The 16,219-nt window shown below is 34.5% G+C and overlaps 1 protein-coding gene across 1 annotated transcript; it reads right to left on the bottom strand.

Moving 5' to 3' along the window:
- Positions 1-825: 825 nt before the first annotated feature.
- On the bottom strand, positions 826-15,660 carry LOC120422620 (arf-GAP with dual PH domain-containing protein 1-like). The gene is made up of 4 exons (XM_039586112.2): positions 14,738-15,660; positions 8,509-8,734; positions 3,200-3,978; positions 826-1,339 (listed from the first exon to the last, which is right to left on the bottom strand). Exons 1-4 carry the CDS (start codon positions 14,817-14,819, stop codon positions 1,275-1,277), a joined length of 1,152 nt encoding a protein of 383 aa, XP_039442046.1. The 5' UTR covers positions 14,820-15,660; the 3' UTR covers positions 826-1,274.
- Between the last annotated feature and the right edge of the window lie 559 nt (positions 15,661-16,219).

The following is a 16,219-nucleotide window of genomic DNA, read 5'->3' as shown; positions in this document are numbered from 1 at the left end:
GCTGAAATTCGGCAATGAACGAAAACATTGCTTATTTTGCTGCAATTTCAGTTGTTTTTACAACCAATTTACTGAAATTTTAGTAAATCATCAATTAAAATGACAAATCGATGCCTCTGTGCTCTCTTTTACTAAGCTAGTTAGCAGAAGAGAGCATAGAGGTATCGAAACATCAATTAATTGAGAATTCATTAAAATCTAAATTACTGAATCGTTTACTAAAATTTCAGTTGATGAAGATTCAGTAAAACCTCACTGAATTTCCGCGAAAAAAAATGGTGTTCATACTTTGCAAAATAATAATTTAAAATTAAAATAAATTCAACATTAGATTTAAATGCATGAGATTAAATGCTTTGATTACTTGAAAAATGACAACATTCGGAGACACAGCTTCCCCACACTCTAGCAGCACTCAATAAAAACAAGACCGTCCAATCGCAAAGCCTGTATTGTTTCCTTCTACCTTCTTCACACATACAACAATCTGTGATGCGTACTGCACATATCCGCTTGTTTGTGTGTGTTTGTTTGTTTGGTGGTAATCGGTGGTAATAAAACAGAATCGACTAAATCAAGAGCCTTTTTTTTAAATAATCCTATCGCGTATAAAAAATCAGCCTTATTGTTCGCATGCGTGTGTGTGTATATTAACGTGTATGTGAGAAGTTCATCAGGACAGTTTGTATGTGTTGGTAGATTTAATGGTTTTGCCAGTGCTACAAACTACACTGCAATACGTGCTGTTGTTCTCGTATAAAACTCTCTGGCAATTTAAACAGGCAGTGTCGGAGTTTGTCATTTCAAGTCCTTCTTTTTTCATCATCTTCTTCTTCTTGTGGGAGAACAGAGATTGAGATATTTGGCTATGCGATCACGTTTTCCCCCTGATGGTTTTGTTTGTTGGTCATTAATTACACACACATAATAGAATCGCGCCGATCGGGTTGACCCGATCAATAAATTAAACTTAAGAGCTAAAACAAACGGGATACTAACAAAAAAAGACTTTTGCAAACTCTCAAGTGCATTTTGCAATTATTCGCTAGCTTAGTACTAATTACTAGAGTCCGGTTCATGTGTTCGTATTTAGGTGTTGCTTTTTAATTGTGTAAAGATTATAAATAAGGCGCGCGCCACGCGCACGCACAATTCGTGTGTGTGTGTGTTTGTGTGATGACCAGAGCAGAACAGTTCTCCCCCATTTCGGACTATTGCTAGTATCTCGAACTCAGATATGAGCGTGTGTGTGTTTGTTTGGGAATTTGTGTTCATTACCTGCCGGTGAAGATGTTGATCGAGTTGGTCCCGCCACGTTTGCGGATGAGGCGTGCAGATACTAGAAAAATAAAGGAACAGGATGTCAGGATCGAAAGTAATTGATTACACTTGACTTATGTACAATGTGAATTATGAATGGATTCACTTTAAATTGCGTTTAGATGTCGAACTGAAAAATGGCATGTAATATTTTTTTCCAGTTCAATAAAAGGCATGGCAGTCTACAATATTTAAAAAAACTTGTAAAAAAAACTTACTTACTTACTTACTTACTTACTTACTTACTCACTTACTTACTAAGTTACTTACTTACTTACTTACTTACTTACTTACTTACTTACTACACTATCCTTACACTATCCTTACACTATCCTTACACTATCCTTACACTATCCTTACACTATCCTTGCACTATCCTTACACTATCCTTACACTATCCTTACACTATCCTTACACTATCCTTACACTATCCTTACACTATCCTTACACTATCCTTACACTATCCTTACACTATCCTTACACTATCCTCACAAAAAATCATCCTCACTTACTCACAAAAACCATCCTCACTAACTCACAAAAACATCCTCACTTACTCACAAAAAAACATCCTCACTCACTCCCAAAAAACATCCCCACTCACTCACAAAAAAACATCCTCACTCACTGAAATAAACAATTTCACTCACTCACTCAAATAAACAATTTCACTTACTCACAAAAAAAAACAGTCCCACCTTCTCACAAAAAAAGCTTATCAACAAAAAACACAATCTCACTTACTCACAAAAAACAACACTCACTCACTTAAAACAATCTTACTTATGCAAAAAAAAAAATATCACTCACTCACAAGAAAACGATCTCACTCTCTCATAAAAAAACACAATTCACAACAAAAACACAATCTCACTCACAAAACCATTCTCATTCACTCACAAAAAACAACACTCATTCACTAAAAACAATCTCACGCACTCGCAAAACAAATCAAACTAACTAAATCAAAAAAAATCTCGCCTTTTCAAAAAAACAATCTCACTCATTCACAAAACCATTCTCATTCACTCACAAAAAAACACTTATTCACTAAAAACAATCTCACTCACTTACAAAAAATTCAATCTCACGAACTAAAAAAAAAACTTACTAACTCACAAAAAAAAAACAATTTTACTCACTCGCTCACAAAAAAATGGCTCACCCACAGAAAACACAACTCACTAACTCAAAAATAAACAACACTCACTCTGAAAAAAAAACAACTTTAATCACTCACAAAAAATAATCTCACTCAGTGAAAACAATCTCACTCACTCACAAAAACCAACTCAATCACCCACAAAAAAATATACCTCACAAAAAATATACCTCACAAAAAAATAACATCTAGCTAGCTCATAAAATACAACCTCACTCGCTCATTAAAAAACAGCTTGACTCATTTACTAAAACAAACTTAATACACACACATACACAAAATAAAACAACCTCATAAAAAAGACAAACTTACTCACTTAATCGAATTCTGGATTTTTTTTTTTTTTAAAGGTCCAATAAACCAAATTTTCAGTTTTTGCTTTTTGGGTGTTTTTTAATACCAATGACTCAGGGCGGTTCCAAAAACACCCAAAAATCAAAAACTGGAAATTTGGTTTATTGGACCTTTTCAAAAAAAACTCCAGAATTGTACTGACTGGGAAACTGACCAACTCACAAGCTTACTTACTTGTCACTCAATCGTTGTCTTACTTATTCACTTCCTTACTCACTTACTCACATGCTTATTATCTAACTAACTTACTCACTCATTGGACATTCGCACATTAACTCACTCAATTGAAGTTACTCATCAACGTAATTAAAAAAAAAAGATTCGTTCTCCAAATCGTCCCCCACCCAGTTTTCGTATACTCACTCGAACTATCCTGCGGGCTCAGGGGTCGCTCCAACACCTTCTGAATGACCGCCATCCACTCGTCGCGGTCCTTCTCGCTGTGCGACGACAGATTGTACGTCCGTTCGGGCGTAAACAGCGTAAAACTGAAGCCCTGATCCTTGGCGCCGACCGGAGCCCCTATCCGGATGCTGTACCCGTCCAGCTGATTCCCCAGGAAGATCTCCCCCTTCGGATTCGCGTCCAGCGGGTCGTCGTGGTACATGAGCTTCCGATCGTCCAGCGTGAACCACCGCCGCTTGTAACTGTCGGTCGTCCTCGGGCCGGTCTTCAGCAGCCAACCTTCGCGGGCAAAATCGTGCGTCAGGTAGTCCACCAGGTCACTCTCGGAAGCGCTGGGAAACGCAATCTGCAGCCGGTGCAGCTTGGCACACCGTATCGCCATGTACCAGTTATTGATCTCCTTCGGGTCGTCGTGGTACACGTAGATGTGCCGCGTCGTGCCGTCCTTCATGAACGTCAGCTGCAGCGAGTTCGGGTTGCCGATCTTGGCCGGGGCGTACACCACGTTCAGCTCCGATATTCTTAGGATTGCCTTTGGTTCGCGCTTTTCTTTCACAAAGTACCGCAGCGTGTCGTCCGCCTCGGACAGGACGAACTTGCGCAGCTGGTAGCGGCTGTCCTCCTTGCCGCGCTTCATCAGGAAGCCCTCCATGTGGCCGGAGGTGTACGCCGGCCGCTCGTTCATGCAGAACTCGAGCCGCTCGTACTTGGCGCGGATCCACTGCTCGGTCAGGATTCTGGAATAAAAGAGAATGAAAGGAATGAGCGATGAGTGAGTAGGAATAGCAGGGAAACCGAGAAAGATAGCCCGTCAGTGTGCCTAACGAGCTGAGATGCTGAGAAAGGTACTTCATCGATAACATATTGGTTGCTCAAGGCAGGATTTATTTCAGGCGACCAATTTTTATATTTTTAGATACGACCTACAACAAAACGATACCAAATAAAGAAAAAAAATCCCAAGGATGAATGAATTTATTGGAAATTTATTTTTTTATTTAGATGTAACTTTGTGAGTACTTTTTCTATGACAAAAGATGTTTGTCCATACAAATTTTCATACAATTTTGGTAGCATTCTTAGAGTATCATAACAAAATCGTTTTTCCAGCACAGCAATTTTGCAGTTCCTTTTGGGATCCTAAACAACTCCACAATGTTTGAGAACGATTGGTTTTGCCCCCATATTGCGTAAAGCGATTCAATTTTGTATGAAAATGTGTATGGGAAAACCCAATTTTTAGATTTTGAATTTTCTAAACTCCATTTCGCTCCTATGTTAAAACCGAACTCATATTCGGTGCTCTAGCACTTTTCCGGTGAGAATATGGTGCTAACCTCAAAAAGATATCCTATAAAAAAGATACAGCGTCCTCAAAACTGGTCTAAAACCTGTTTTTGCTCGATTCCTGTTTAAAATACAATCGCTTTGCGCAATGTGGGGACAAAACCAATCGTTTCTTAACTTTGGGGAGTTGTTTAGGATGTTAGGAATTGAAAAATAGCTGCTCTCATTAAATTTACAACTATTTTTTTTTTCATACAACTTTATTACACCGTACAAAAATGCTTTAAAAAATATATTCAAAAATATGTATCTTCACAACGGATTTCCTGATCGATTCAGTGTTTTTGGTAAAGATGAAGGTATTGCTTAAAACAGGGCTGCCAAAGCTCCGGAACGCGACAGCTTTTGAAAAATGATCATTGGCTGGCCCTTTAGCCCGTTAAATAAATATTATATAAATGTCTAAATTTTAAAAAAAAATAGCTTGAGATCAAATTTTCACATTTAACCCTTTCAGGCTTGATGAGTCAAAACTTCCAAAACTAGCCTATAATTTTCGTATGATCGAAATCATTTTCCCATCATCAACCAAAAAAATATTTTAATGAAATTCAGGCATGAACGAGTTTTAAAACAGCAATTTAAGTAGCAATAAAAAAAATGCTTAAACACTTCAGGGTCCCCACAAACACAGATCAGTGTTATTGAACATATTATTCTGATTTTATTTGTCTTTTTTTTTTCAAATTTACATTTATAACAAATGTTTTCTGCTCGAAATTCAATCTGTGCTATTCTAAATAACAAATAATTCAGAATCAATTAAATATTAATTTTTCATGATCTTTTATTCATAAAATAATAATTGAAAAATGGCATCAGAAAATAGAATAGATATTCCGTAAAAAATTAAATACTAGAAAAATCAGATTGACAGATGGCCACAATTTTTTTTTTTTTCAAATTGAAGCTCATCATTTTAAATGAACATAAATAAAATTTATATTGTAGAAACTATGTCAAATTGCCATGAAAAAAAGAACAGATTGGATTAGATTGAAAAAGTATTTGAGCAATTCTCTACCAAAACAGGAAATGGATTTTTTTTTATTTTTTGATTTGGCTCAAACTTTGTGGGGGCCTTCCCTATGACCAAATAAGCTATTTTGTGTCATTGGTTCACCCATTCAAGTCTCCATACAATTTTGGCAGCTGTCCATACAAAAATGGTATGTAAATATTCAAACAGCTGTAACTTTTGAGTGAATTTTCTGATCAATTTGGTGTCTTCGGCAAAGTTGTAGGTATTGTTGAGGACAATTGAGAAAAAAATAGGTTCACGGAAAAAAATTGCAGATTTTTTAATCAACTTTTTTTTACTAAAACTCAATTTCCCAAAATACGTATTTTTTTTGATTTTCGAGATTTTTTTATATGTTTTAGAGGACTAAAATCCGCAACTTTTGAGCTATAGAGAAACATGGTCAAAAAATCTGCCGCCGAGTAATGATTTTTTGAAAAAATAGTGATTTTTGTAAAAAATGGAAATTTTATGCAAAAACAAATCTGAAATTATTTTTAATGCAAAATTGAATTTGCAATCGTGAACTATTTTACAATTTTTTTTATAAGAAGCTCCGATTTCAAGATATAGCCACCGAAAGTTTGATTTTAGCAAAATATTTGCAGTTTTTCGGTTTTTAAAAATAGTGACCATGAGCGACCTCTTATATTAAAATATTTTTTTGAAAAGTTCAAAAAATCTCGAAAATCAAAAAATAAATATTTTGGGAAATTGAGTTTGTTTTTATTTTTAAAATCGCTGTAACTTTACAAGTATTGGACTTGCACGGAGAAAAAAGAGTTCCCAAAATCGTGAACAAGCGTTCATGAAAATGGGAACCTCGAACAAAGTGTTCAAAACCCATGGTACGATTTAGAAACGTACCATGAAATTTAAACTATAAAAACTATAAAAAAAGTAATTTTTTTTTTGTATTTTTTAAAGAGAGACAGAACATCCTTTATTTTTAGTGAGTATTTTTGTAACATTCATGCTATTTCCTCTCCAATTTTAAACGAAAAAAAAACGTGAAGTCACCCTAAAATTTTACTTTTAGAAATAAAAATAAGAAAAAAAATCATGGAAAGGGCGCGTATTTTTCTTTCAGTGTAGGTATTTTTTTTTTTTTCAAAAAGCCCGTGCAATATCCTACAAGTTTATCTTTGACCACCACACACGATGCAACGACTTCAAGATACAGTAATTTTTAATTTACGAATAAGCCTACGATCACATGTCTACAAAGTTTCATTGAAATCGGAGAGGGTCGAGTACAAAAGTACCGTAAACCGGGGTGACATTGATTGGATTTAAATTTATTTTTAAAATATTTTCCAACTGTTAAGGTTTTTCTCAAGATTATAATTTTTAAAACATGTACTGGGGTAGGCCACACAAGGTCCATGCACTATCATTGAAAAAAAGTTTTTCTAAAAGTGACTTAAAAAATAGTTGTGTTGAAAATTCTTATTTTGGATTCCGGGGTGACTTAGATAGTCATAGACTTTCTTGTTGAATTTTATTTAAGGTTTTCAAATTTTATTTTTACGTCGAATTTATCATAGCTAAGGTCTGTAATAAAGTTTTATGAAACAAAAATTATTGTTTTTATTTATTTAACTGAGTTTATAAGCTTTTTAACAAAACACATATAAATTTTAGGTAAAATTATAAAAAATCGCAATTTTTTCCTTAAAATTCGTATAAAATATTTAAAAAAATATCGATTCATATAGCATTCTAAACTGAATTCTAAGCACGAATCAAAAGTTTTCACATTTTATATGAAATTTGTTCTACTGAAAATGCCTATAAATTTGAAGTTTTTTTTGAATTATTATTCAAAAACACATAATATTTATTATTTACACAACTTATTTTACCTTCTCCTAATGGAAAATTGTCCAAAGAATACAAAAATGCATTACGTTTTGCGATTCGAAGTCATGTTAATTGAGAAAATTATGACACTTAGAGAATACTAAAATAATTCTATTCATCAACATTTTCCTAATTATAGTTAACTAACCATTCAAACCTTTCTAAATTTTATGAAAACTTCTTCTTGAAGTACTTTGAACACTTCTCTACCATGGTCAGTATGATTCCATAGCATTTCACAAAAATGTTTTTGTTTTTTTACCTGTAAAAGTTATCATTTTCTCTCGTAAGTTCAAAATAGATCAGAATATTTCCTAAAAAAAGGCTCAAAATCATTTATTTCCGAGCATTTTAAATGTTATGGTTAATTTTAATATGTACAGTAGTATAGCTAAAATGCAGAAAAACGTCAAAAAACCAAAACAAACCGAAATGACAGAGGGGTTAATGGATGCCAAAAGCCTGTTCAATAAAAAAAAACTTTTTTCAAACTTTTATTTAATTTCAAGTCACAATTAAAGAAATATGAAAAGTAAGCATTGTAAATAAATTTGAGTAACTTTTATTTTTATATTTCATCAGGAAAATATTATGCATCGGTGGTCCCCTCGTTATTTTTCGTTCAGCCCAGTTGGCGAGCAGCATTCGGGGACTGGGCTACGTTCTCAGCCCAGTTACCGAACAAGTACTGCATTATTAAAATATCGGATCATTTCTCGATGCTTTCATTTTTTTACATTGATAATGGCCACATATTTGCTAAGTAATTGTCACTTAAAAAATCAATGCATCCTTGTTTTTCTTGAATCTCGAAAACGGTGCACGATATCGAAATTTATGTAGAGTACTTCGATTACAAACTTGATTTTATAAAATCATGATTTTTCGAAAAAAAAATGGCAAAACTAACATTGATGGATTCGAATATAGCAAGGGAAATTTCCTTAGATAACATACTTCGGTCTATGCGACAAAAGGGGGTACCCTTGGTAGCATTTGGCATTTTAAGAAAAAAGGTAAACTGGCTATAACTTACTGTGGATCATTCTCGCGCGGGCGCCGGTAGCAGGCCGGAACGCGCTGCTCGTACTTGAGCTTCGACGCCTTGTTTCCGACCTCGATCATCCGCTCCAGCTGGCTGTCTTCCCACTTGTCCAGCTTCAGGTGCTTCACCTTGGAAATGTGAGCGCCCATATTCCGGTGGACGGCGCAGCATCGCGTGCACAGAAATATTCCAATATTGTACGAGGCCCACTCGGGATCTGAAAGTGGAGAGTAAAGAGAGGAAACCGAAGAGTTAGATAGTGGGTAATGGTCCAGCACGGATACCGGTGATTAACGCTAATAGATTCCCCATCTTTTTCTTTACTTTGCCCTCCTCCCCCTGTTCCAATCTAAAATGGAAATGTTTCTTCGAATTTTAAGCCCGCAAGTCCGAAACGGACATGATGAATCAACGCCCGGATCATCAGCAGCATAACCCTTTACCCTTCCAAGTTATTCTTTTCTGGGGGCGATAACAAAACCAAACTGACCAACAAAAAACGAACCTGCTGCTGCTGCTGGGCTGGGGTTCGCTGGCCCATTTGTGACGTCAATCCGCATTTCGACGGAAGAAGCCTCGTGTCCGTCCATATTGGTTAATTACATATGTTTTCGGAGCAAAAATAAATTTAACGAAAAAGTTAATTTGAAGAGTTGAATAGTTTTGGTGTTTTGGCAACTCTGTTATGGAAAAACTAATGGTGGAAATTTACATGTTTTTAATGTAATTTTACCTCTATTCATACACAGAAAAAAAAAATCATGGTAATATTACATCTGGAAAGGAGTACATCTTTTATGTCAGAAAAAAGGTGTAATTTTACCTCTGAGAATGTGTCATTTTACCACTATTCTGATGTAATGTCGCATTTTCAGTCAAAATTGAGGTAAAATTACATCATAAAAGAGGCAATATTCAACCTTCTATAATTACAGCTTCCAAATTTACACTTTTTTTTTGCTGTGTACTGGAAAATTAATTTGAATGTAGAAAGAGCTAAATTAAGGAAGCAACAATTTCGAGAATAATAGACATAAATTTTTATTAATTAAAATTAACAAACGAAACAACAAACTAATGAAAATCATAAGAAGTGTTTTGATGCTAAAATTTAATCAATGAAAAAATCACCACAATTTCAACAAACAAACAAACAAACAAACAAACAACTGATGCATCATCACTTTGGTGGACTGAATGGTCCATGTTTGTATAAGAATAATGAAAAATAAAAGACGGCGGAGCAAGCAAGCAAGAGGTTAACGGACTCCAGAATTTAGAATTATTTTTGTTGTTGTTTTTGTTACCATCTTTCTTCGCACACTTTGGCCGCGTTCTTCTTGCGTGTTGTTTGTTATTGGTTGACTGTTCGCGGTTGGTTGGCGTGTTTATGATGGATATGTTGCTGGTTTCCCGTTTCCCCCGTGCGGCGTTCTTTCGTGTGTGTGTGTGTGTGTGTGTGTGTGTGTGTGTGTGTGTGTGTGTGTGTGTGTGTGTGTGCCACTTATTTATTATTATTTTGCTGTTCTGCAATGCTATAAAACTGCCTTTCTTGTTTACACGTTCTGCGTAAAATAAGGCTGTTCGAAGTTTAAAGTGTTTTTTATGATTTATTGTTTCATAAAAGAAAAAGAATCTTAGCACCAAATTGCACAAGTTTATATATAAATCTATTTATGTTTGAATGAATAATGGTTCAATAGTTTTTTTTGCCTTGTTGACTGAGGAAAGATTCTACAATCACTCGGCCTTCTGGACGCACCTTCACGTATAATATAAATAGTGTTTTGGAAATCAGCTTTCCTTTGCTCCAAAAAGCGAAATATTAAATCAAAAAATTTCTAAAAAATCCTTTAAAGTTTTTTTTAAATTGCTTCATTATTTATTGTAAACTTTTAAAACATTTGTCAAAAAGTGTGTTTTATGTGTCAATTACTCATCAAAAAAGACAAGAAACTACTTTGTAGAAAGTGGCAAATCGCTAAACATTTTTGAAAGTTTAGTTTTGACTGAGTTTTTGAATATGTAAGATTTTTTTTGAAATTGAAATCATAAAACCTTATTTAAATATAATTTTGACACAAAATTAATAGATTATTACATCATTTTTGTGTACAAATATCACTGTTTGCTCTGATTTAACTGATAAAGCTGAAATTTCCGTAGTTTTTGATTGTTAAGTGTATTGTTAAATTTTTATGAATAAATTCAAACTTTGAAATCAAAAATGGACTTAAAATTACACTTGTCATTTTCAATTAAATGTTTTACTGTTGAAAATTCATTTAAAAGTAGCAATAACATCGTGTTTTGTAAAATTCCATTTATGCTTATTGAAATTATATTAAAATACGGTAATATGTTATTTTCTGAATAGTTAAATCTCACAAATTAAAATATCTAGTTAAAACGAAATTAAAAAAAAGTTTTCTGATATACAACCTTCTACAAACCAGTTTAAAAACTAGATATCTCACGAATTTCTCGATAAAACATTTCGCTCTTCGAAGCAATGGAAAGCTGAGAAAATTTTCTATCAGAAACTGTTAAAAGTAGCGATGACTATTTTTTCTTGAAAAGGTTGCCCAGAAAACACGCTTTGAAGAGAAAAAAACGCCTAAGAGTTCCACTGCAAAGTGAAAAAAGGAAAAAAAAATAGTGCGTCCATCCCGGGAATTCCCAGGACAAAAATCCCAGGATTTTTCCAGAACCGGGAATTCCCGAATCCCGGGATTTTTATTATTTGTCCCGGGAATTCCCGAAAAAAACAATTTTTTGTCTGGAAATTCTGATTTGGTTGTGGAAATATATGAACAGTTGAATACCTCAGAATCGATAATAATTTTAAAGCATTATAATTTGTATTCGGCATATATCAGCATTAATTTAGTTTATTAGGGAAAACTGTTTAAATTTTAGTTTACCGATCTGCAAAATGCCTAGCGCTTTAAATATTTCATATTTGATTTTAAATATTTTTAAAAGATTGATATATCTACTTATATTCATGATTTAAAAGTTGAAAAAAAATCAAATCAAATTATGTTTCATCAAGCACTGGTAGTTAAGGCAAATCAGGACAAATTAAACGAATTAAGACAGCTATTTAGTATTTTTTTTTTTGCATGATGTTTTGAATTACTTTGGTTAAAACAGGAACAGAACAAAACAATTTCACAGAACACCGATTTTTTTAATTTATTGTTCTAAAATCTCCTTACCTATTTAGACTGTTTTTTCCTAGTTGGCGGTAGTAACTTAAAAATAATTTGTAAAATATGTTTTTTTTTTGCAAACTTTTTTTTGTGAATGTTAAACATTTTAGCACTTGTATCAATAAGTAAAATTTTTAAATTATTTTTTAATTTTAACGGTGAATTTATTTAAGGGGTTACATACATGTAAATCGGAAAAAATGTCAGAGGTCGATTTGGTTTGAGCACACAATTAAACTTTTTTCAAAATCTGTTTTCAGGTCATTAAAATAAACATTTTCATCTATTAACAAAACAAATTTGAAGACATTTGGTTGTATCATTGCCGAGATATAGCTATTTGAAGTTAGCAGTTTTAGAAAACGGGTGCCACGATATCTCAACATTGCTTCGACCAAATCGGCTCAAAATTTTGGTGAAGACTCGTTAAACCGGTCCCGTGTGCATGACGAAGGCCGATTTTCAAAAAGTTTATTTAAAAAAAAAGATAAAAATATTTTTCTGTTTTTCATATAAAAAATCGCCAGTTTTTGATTTTTGTATATTTTTAAAATTAAAAATTTAAAAATCGGGCTTCGTCATGCACACGGGACATATCTTGGGAGTCTTCACCCAAAATTTCAGCCAATTTGGTCCGTCCCATCTCGAGATATCGTGGCACCCGTAAATCAACTTGGTGTTCAGAGAAAAACGCTCAGAAAGTTAGACAGTTGGCTTTGCGCATGGCAAAATTCTGAGCTTAAATCGTCTCTAACTCAGTTAAATCATGAAATATATTCATGAAACTTTCAGGAGTGATTGAAAATCATCTTTTAAGTGGATTTAATAAATTTTCTGTAATATGAAATTTTGTGATTTTCTACATGTATGTAACCCCTTAATAATTACAGAGGATCTTGTGGGTAAATGTTAGTGGGAGGGGAGCCGATTACCCGCGGCCTACTCGGGGTTAGTAGGGAAGGGATTGATGTTAAAGACAAGGCGTGGGAAGGGAAGGGGGATTGTGTAGGGGTCTTGGTTGGCTCTGCTGGCCTTTGCTTTTGTCCTCAGCCGCAACTCGGTGTCCAATTTTCAAGGGTTGAACATTTGGATGTTAAGACCATTCTGAAATGTTAAACTTTAGTGCAACTGCTTCCATAAACACAAAAAAGGCTTATACGAGCAACGATTAACATAAACACATTAATTGTTTCACCCTACAATAAGACAAATTTACTTTGCTTTTTTACATCAATAGAGTATTTAAAAAAAACTATTTTTTTCACAAAATTCCGTATTTTTTGAAAGTACTTGAATATGTATATATTTTGAAATATGGGTATCAAACGAAGCGAAATTTTCTATGCATTTTCACTCTATTTAAGTTTTTTTTTTTTTGCAAAATTTAAACAGTTTCATAAATTACCGTATTTTTCGAAAATACTCAATTTTTTTCAAATTTGCAATATGGGTTTCAAACGAAGCGATATTTGTTTTGCTTTTTCACTTGATTAGAGTTTTTTTTTTTTGTGAAATACTAAAATTATCACAGAATACCGTATTTTTTCGAAAATACTCAAATTTTCGAAACATGCAATATGTGTATCGTAATCTGGGGTGAATCGGGACTACAGTCTGAATAGGGACAGCAGTTGCTAGAGCACTTAAAGCTTTTAAATTTGGAAATGGATGAACACATTTTGTTGGCCTGAGTCTGTTCTAACCGAAACCATCCAGAAAAATCAAAATATTGTGCTCCAACATGGTTAAAACTGCTGTCCTAATTCGCCCCATGTGTCCCAATTGACCCCAGTTTACGGTATCAAACGACGTAAAATTTTCTATGAAGCATCCACAATTTGAGTGTATGTATGAAGCATAAAAAAACATTGTTTCGTATGATACCCATATTGCATATTTCTTAAATTTGAGTATTTTCGAAAAAAATACGTAAATTTGTGAAAAATTCAACCATGCTCATGCTCATGCTAAAAATACGGTAATTTGTGAAAAATGTACTGCAGTTCTACGAATAATTGTCCCATGTCATTTTTGGTCGATTCTGACTTTTTGTCATTTTTAGGTTTAGTTTAACGTTTAATTTTCGAAAAACACATAAAATCTAGTACTTTGTTCGGAAACTCATTGAAAGCAACACCAAGTCTGTTTGTCCCATCGTTGTACTTCTACGCATAATTGCTTGCATAATCGTCCCACTAAATTATCAGTTCTACGAAGCATTGTGTCTTGTCTACATATTGTATAGCAAGAGGATTACAAATAATAGTGATAAACTGCTAACTGGGACGATTAGGGACTTATGGGGTAAAAAGGGACCCACGGCACAATTATGCGTAGAAACACAAAAAAACGGTCGAAAAATTTTAATCGCGTTTTTCTCAGTTGCACTTTTTTGGACATAGGACAATTATGCGTAGAACGACAGTGTAGTAATTTCAAAAAAGAAAACTCTAATAAATTAAAAAAAAAACATACGAAATTTCAACTTGTTTGATACCCATATTGCAAATTTCGAAAATTTGAGTATTTTCAAAAAAATACGGTTATTTGTGAAAATTTTAGTTTTTTTCCAAAAAAAAACCTCTAATAAATTGAAAAAGCATACAAAATTTCAATTCGTTTGATACCCATTTTGCAAATTATAAATTTTTTAGTATTCTCGAAAAATGCAGTATTTTGTGAACAATTTTGAGTACATATTTTTAGTTTGAAAATAACTACATTTTCAAAAAATATATTCTTGGTGAAAGCATTGAAAATTTAACATGATATGGTTGAATTAATCGATTTTAGAAAGATTTTGAAAATTAATCATCGTCCATTATCGGCGATAAGATTATCGCCGATAGAATTATCGAAATAACGATAACGATAGATTATCGTTATCGTCAGACGATAATATTATCAACAATAAAAAAAATAGATCCTCAAGCTTCCTGCGTTTTTTTCTCAAAATTGTACATGTTCTGGATCTAGTCTCGAAAATGAAATAAACAACAACTTACGTTTCGCTGCACAATCGGCACATTCATTATTCCCGTCGATGGCCAGCAGCCTGTGCAGGATCTTTTCGTTTTGGTCAGCCATGGCTCTTCTTAGCTCTTCGAAAAACCTGGTCCTTCGCACTTTCTTCCAGAATCCGCTCCAGAAGTCGTGTTTTCTTCCTTTCAACTAACGAACACTTTCTTCACTATTTTTTTTTTTTTAATCTTTTAAAGAATTAGGGACAAATGCAGGTTTTCCCGATGATGTATTATCCCGTTTTTCTACAACCTCCGCCCTTCTCTGACGGGCCCCACCTCGACAGGCCAACCCAGCCAGACACCACACTACTCGACGAAGATGATGATGTGATGTGCTCTAATTTCTTCGTGGATTTTCCTTGCCTCCACCAGAAACACACCCACCGACACCGACACGCACACACACTCGTTCACCACGTCGTCTCGTCACTTGCACGGGGAATCTTCCCGGAGGTCTCCCGGAAGTTTTGCACTGTTCGGGGCCCGCTAGTGCTTCTTTTCCTGTGCCATATTGTGTGTGCCAATTGGCGAGCAACAATTATTAGGCGATTTTTTCTCGACGTCCGACTATTTTGCTCTCTTCTTTGCTTTATTTTTATTTGCCAAGACCGCATCCGCCACCCTGCCCCTACACAATCTCCGCCGAGGAGTTCCGTCAATGATTTTTTCCCCTTTCCACAAAATGCGTTTCAGGATTGAGCCACTTCCAGCTTCTACTTCGTTAACACTCCATCACCCGTCACTTGCTGAACGGTTAAACACTACGATTAAGCGCAATTTACTCGAAATTAGAATCGAAAACGCGACGAATAAAATAATTTTAGTTTCAGCTCGCACCCGCCACCATTTGGTTTGTTTTTTTCTTGTGGCTGATTTTTATGACGTCTCGCTTCTTCGTGCGCGACGACGGCCAAGTCAAGGTGATGTACGCGAAGAGAGGTGAGCGTGTTTTTGTTGTTGCTTCGCGCCACAGTGACGTTTGTCACGCTTGTGAGGGATTGCTGAAAAGTTGGGTGAAATCTGGGTTCTGTTCCAGCGGTACAGTGAGTCGGATTAAAAATTCTTAAATTCTTAAGAGCGAGTCCACGAACAGGGCATACCCCTTTGTATGGGACGTCGTTTGGACCTCACCAATCTGCCTGAAATTTTCAGGGGTTGTTTGTACATATAAAACTAGCATCTGGCCAAAATATGAGCACTCTAGGTCAACGGGAAGTGGGGCAAATCGGGACACTAAGTTTGAAGGTTTAAAAACGTCAAAAATCTTAAAAAGGCTATTACTTAGGCAAAATTCAATTTAATTTCAAAATTCAAAATGCATCTGAAAGGGCTTCGAAAATGCAACAAAATGCAGGGTAGAGCATCCAAATTGGTCAAACCTAAAGGGAGTTATTGGCATTTTAGTGAAAAAATAGCATAATTTTCAAACTCAAATAAAAAAATGTTCCATCCAGATATCAACTC

The sequence above is a fragment of the Culex pipiens genome, chromosome 3, assembly GCF_016801865.2.
Source record: "Culex pipiens pallens isolate TS chromosome 3, TS_CPP_V2, whole genome shotgun sequence".
Taxonomy (NCBI): Eukaryota; Metazoa; Arthropoda; class Insecta; order Diptera; family Culicidae; genus Culex; species Culex pipiens.
Note: the sequence above shows the minus strand (reverse complement) of the source record. Positions and strands in the feature narration are given on the sequence as shown.

Bases quoted from the DNA above. Each gene is read 5' to 3' on its own strand.
- LOC120422620 (XM_039586112.2), bottom strand. From the start codon at position 14,819: ATGGCTGACCAAAACGAAAAGATCCTGCACAGGCTGCTGGCCATCGAC. The intron at 8,735-14,737 runs GTAAGTTGTTGT...CTCCACTTTCAG, and splicing joins TGCCGATTGTGCAGCGAAAC to ATCCCGAGTGGGCCTCGTAC. The intron at 3,979-8,508 runs GTAAGTTATAGC...CTTTTATTCCAG, and splicing joins CCGCGCGAGAATGATCCACA to AATCCTGACCGAGCAGTGGA.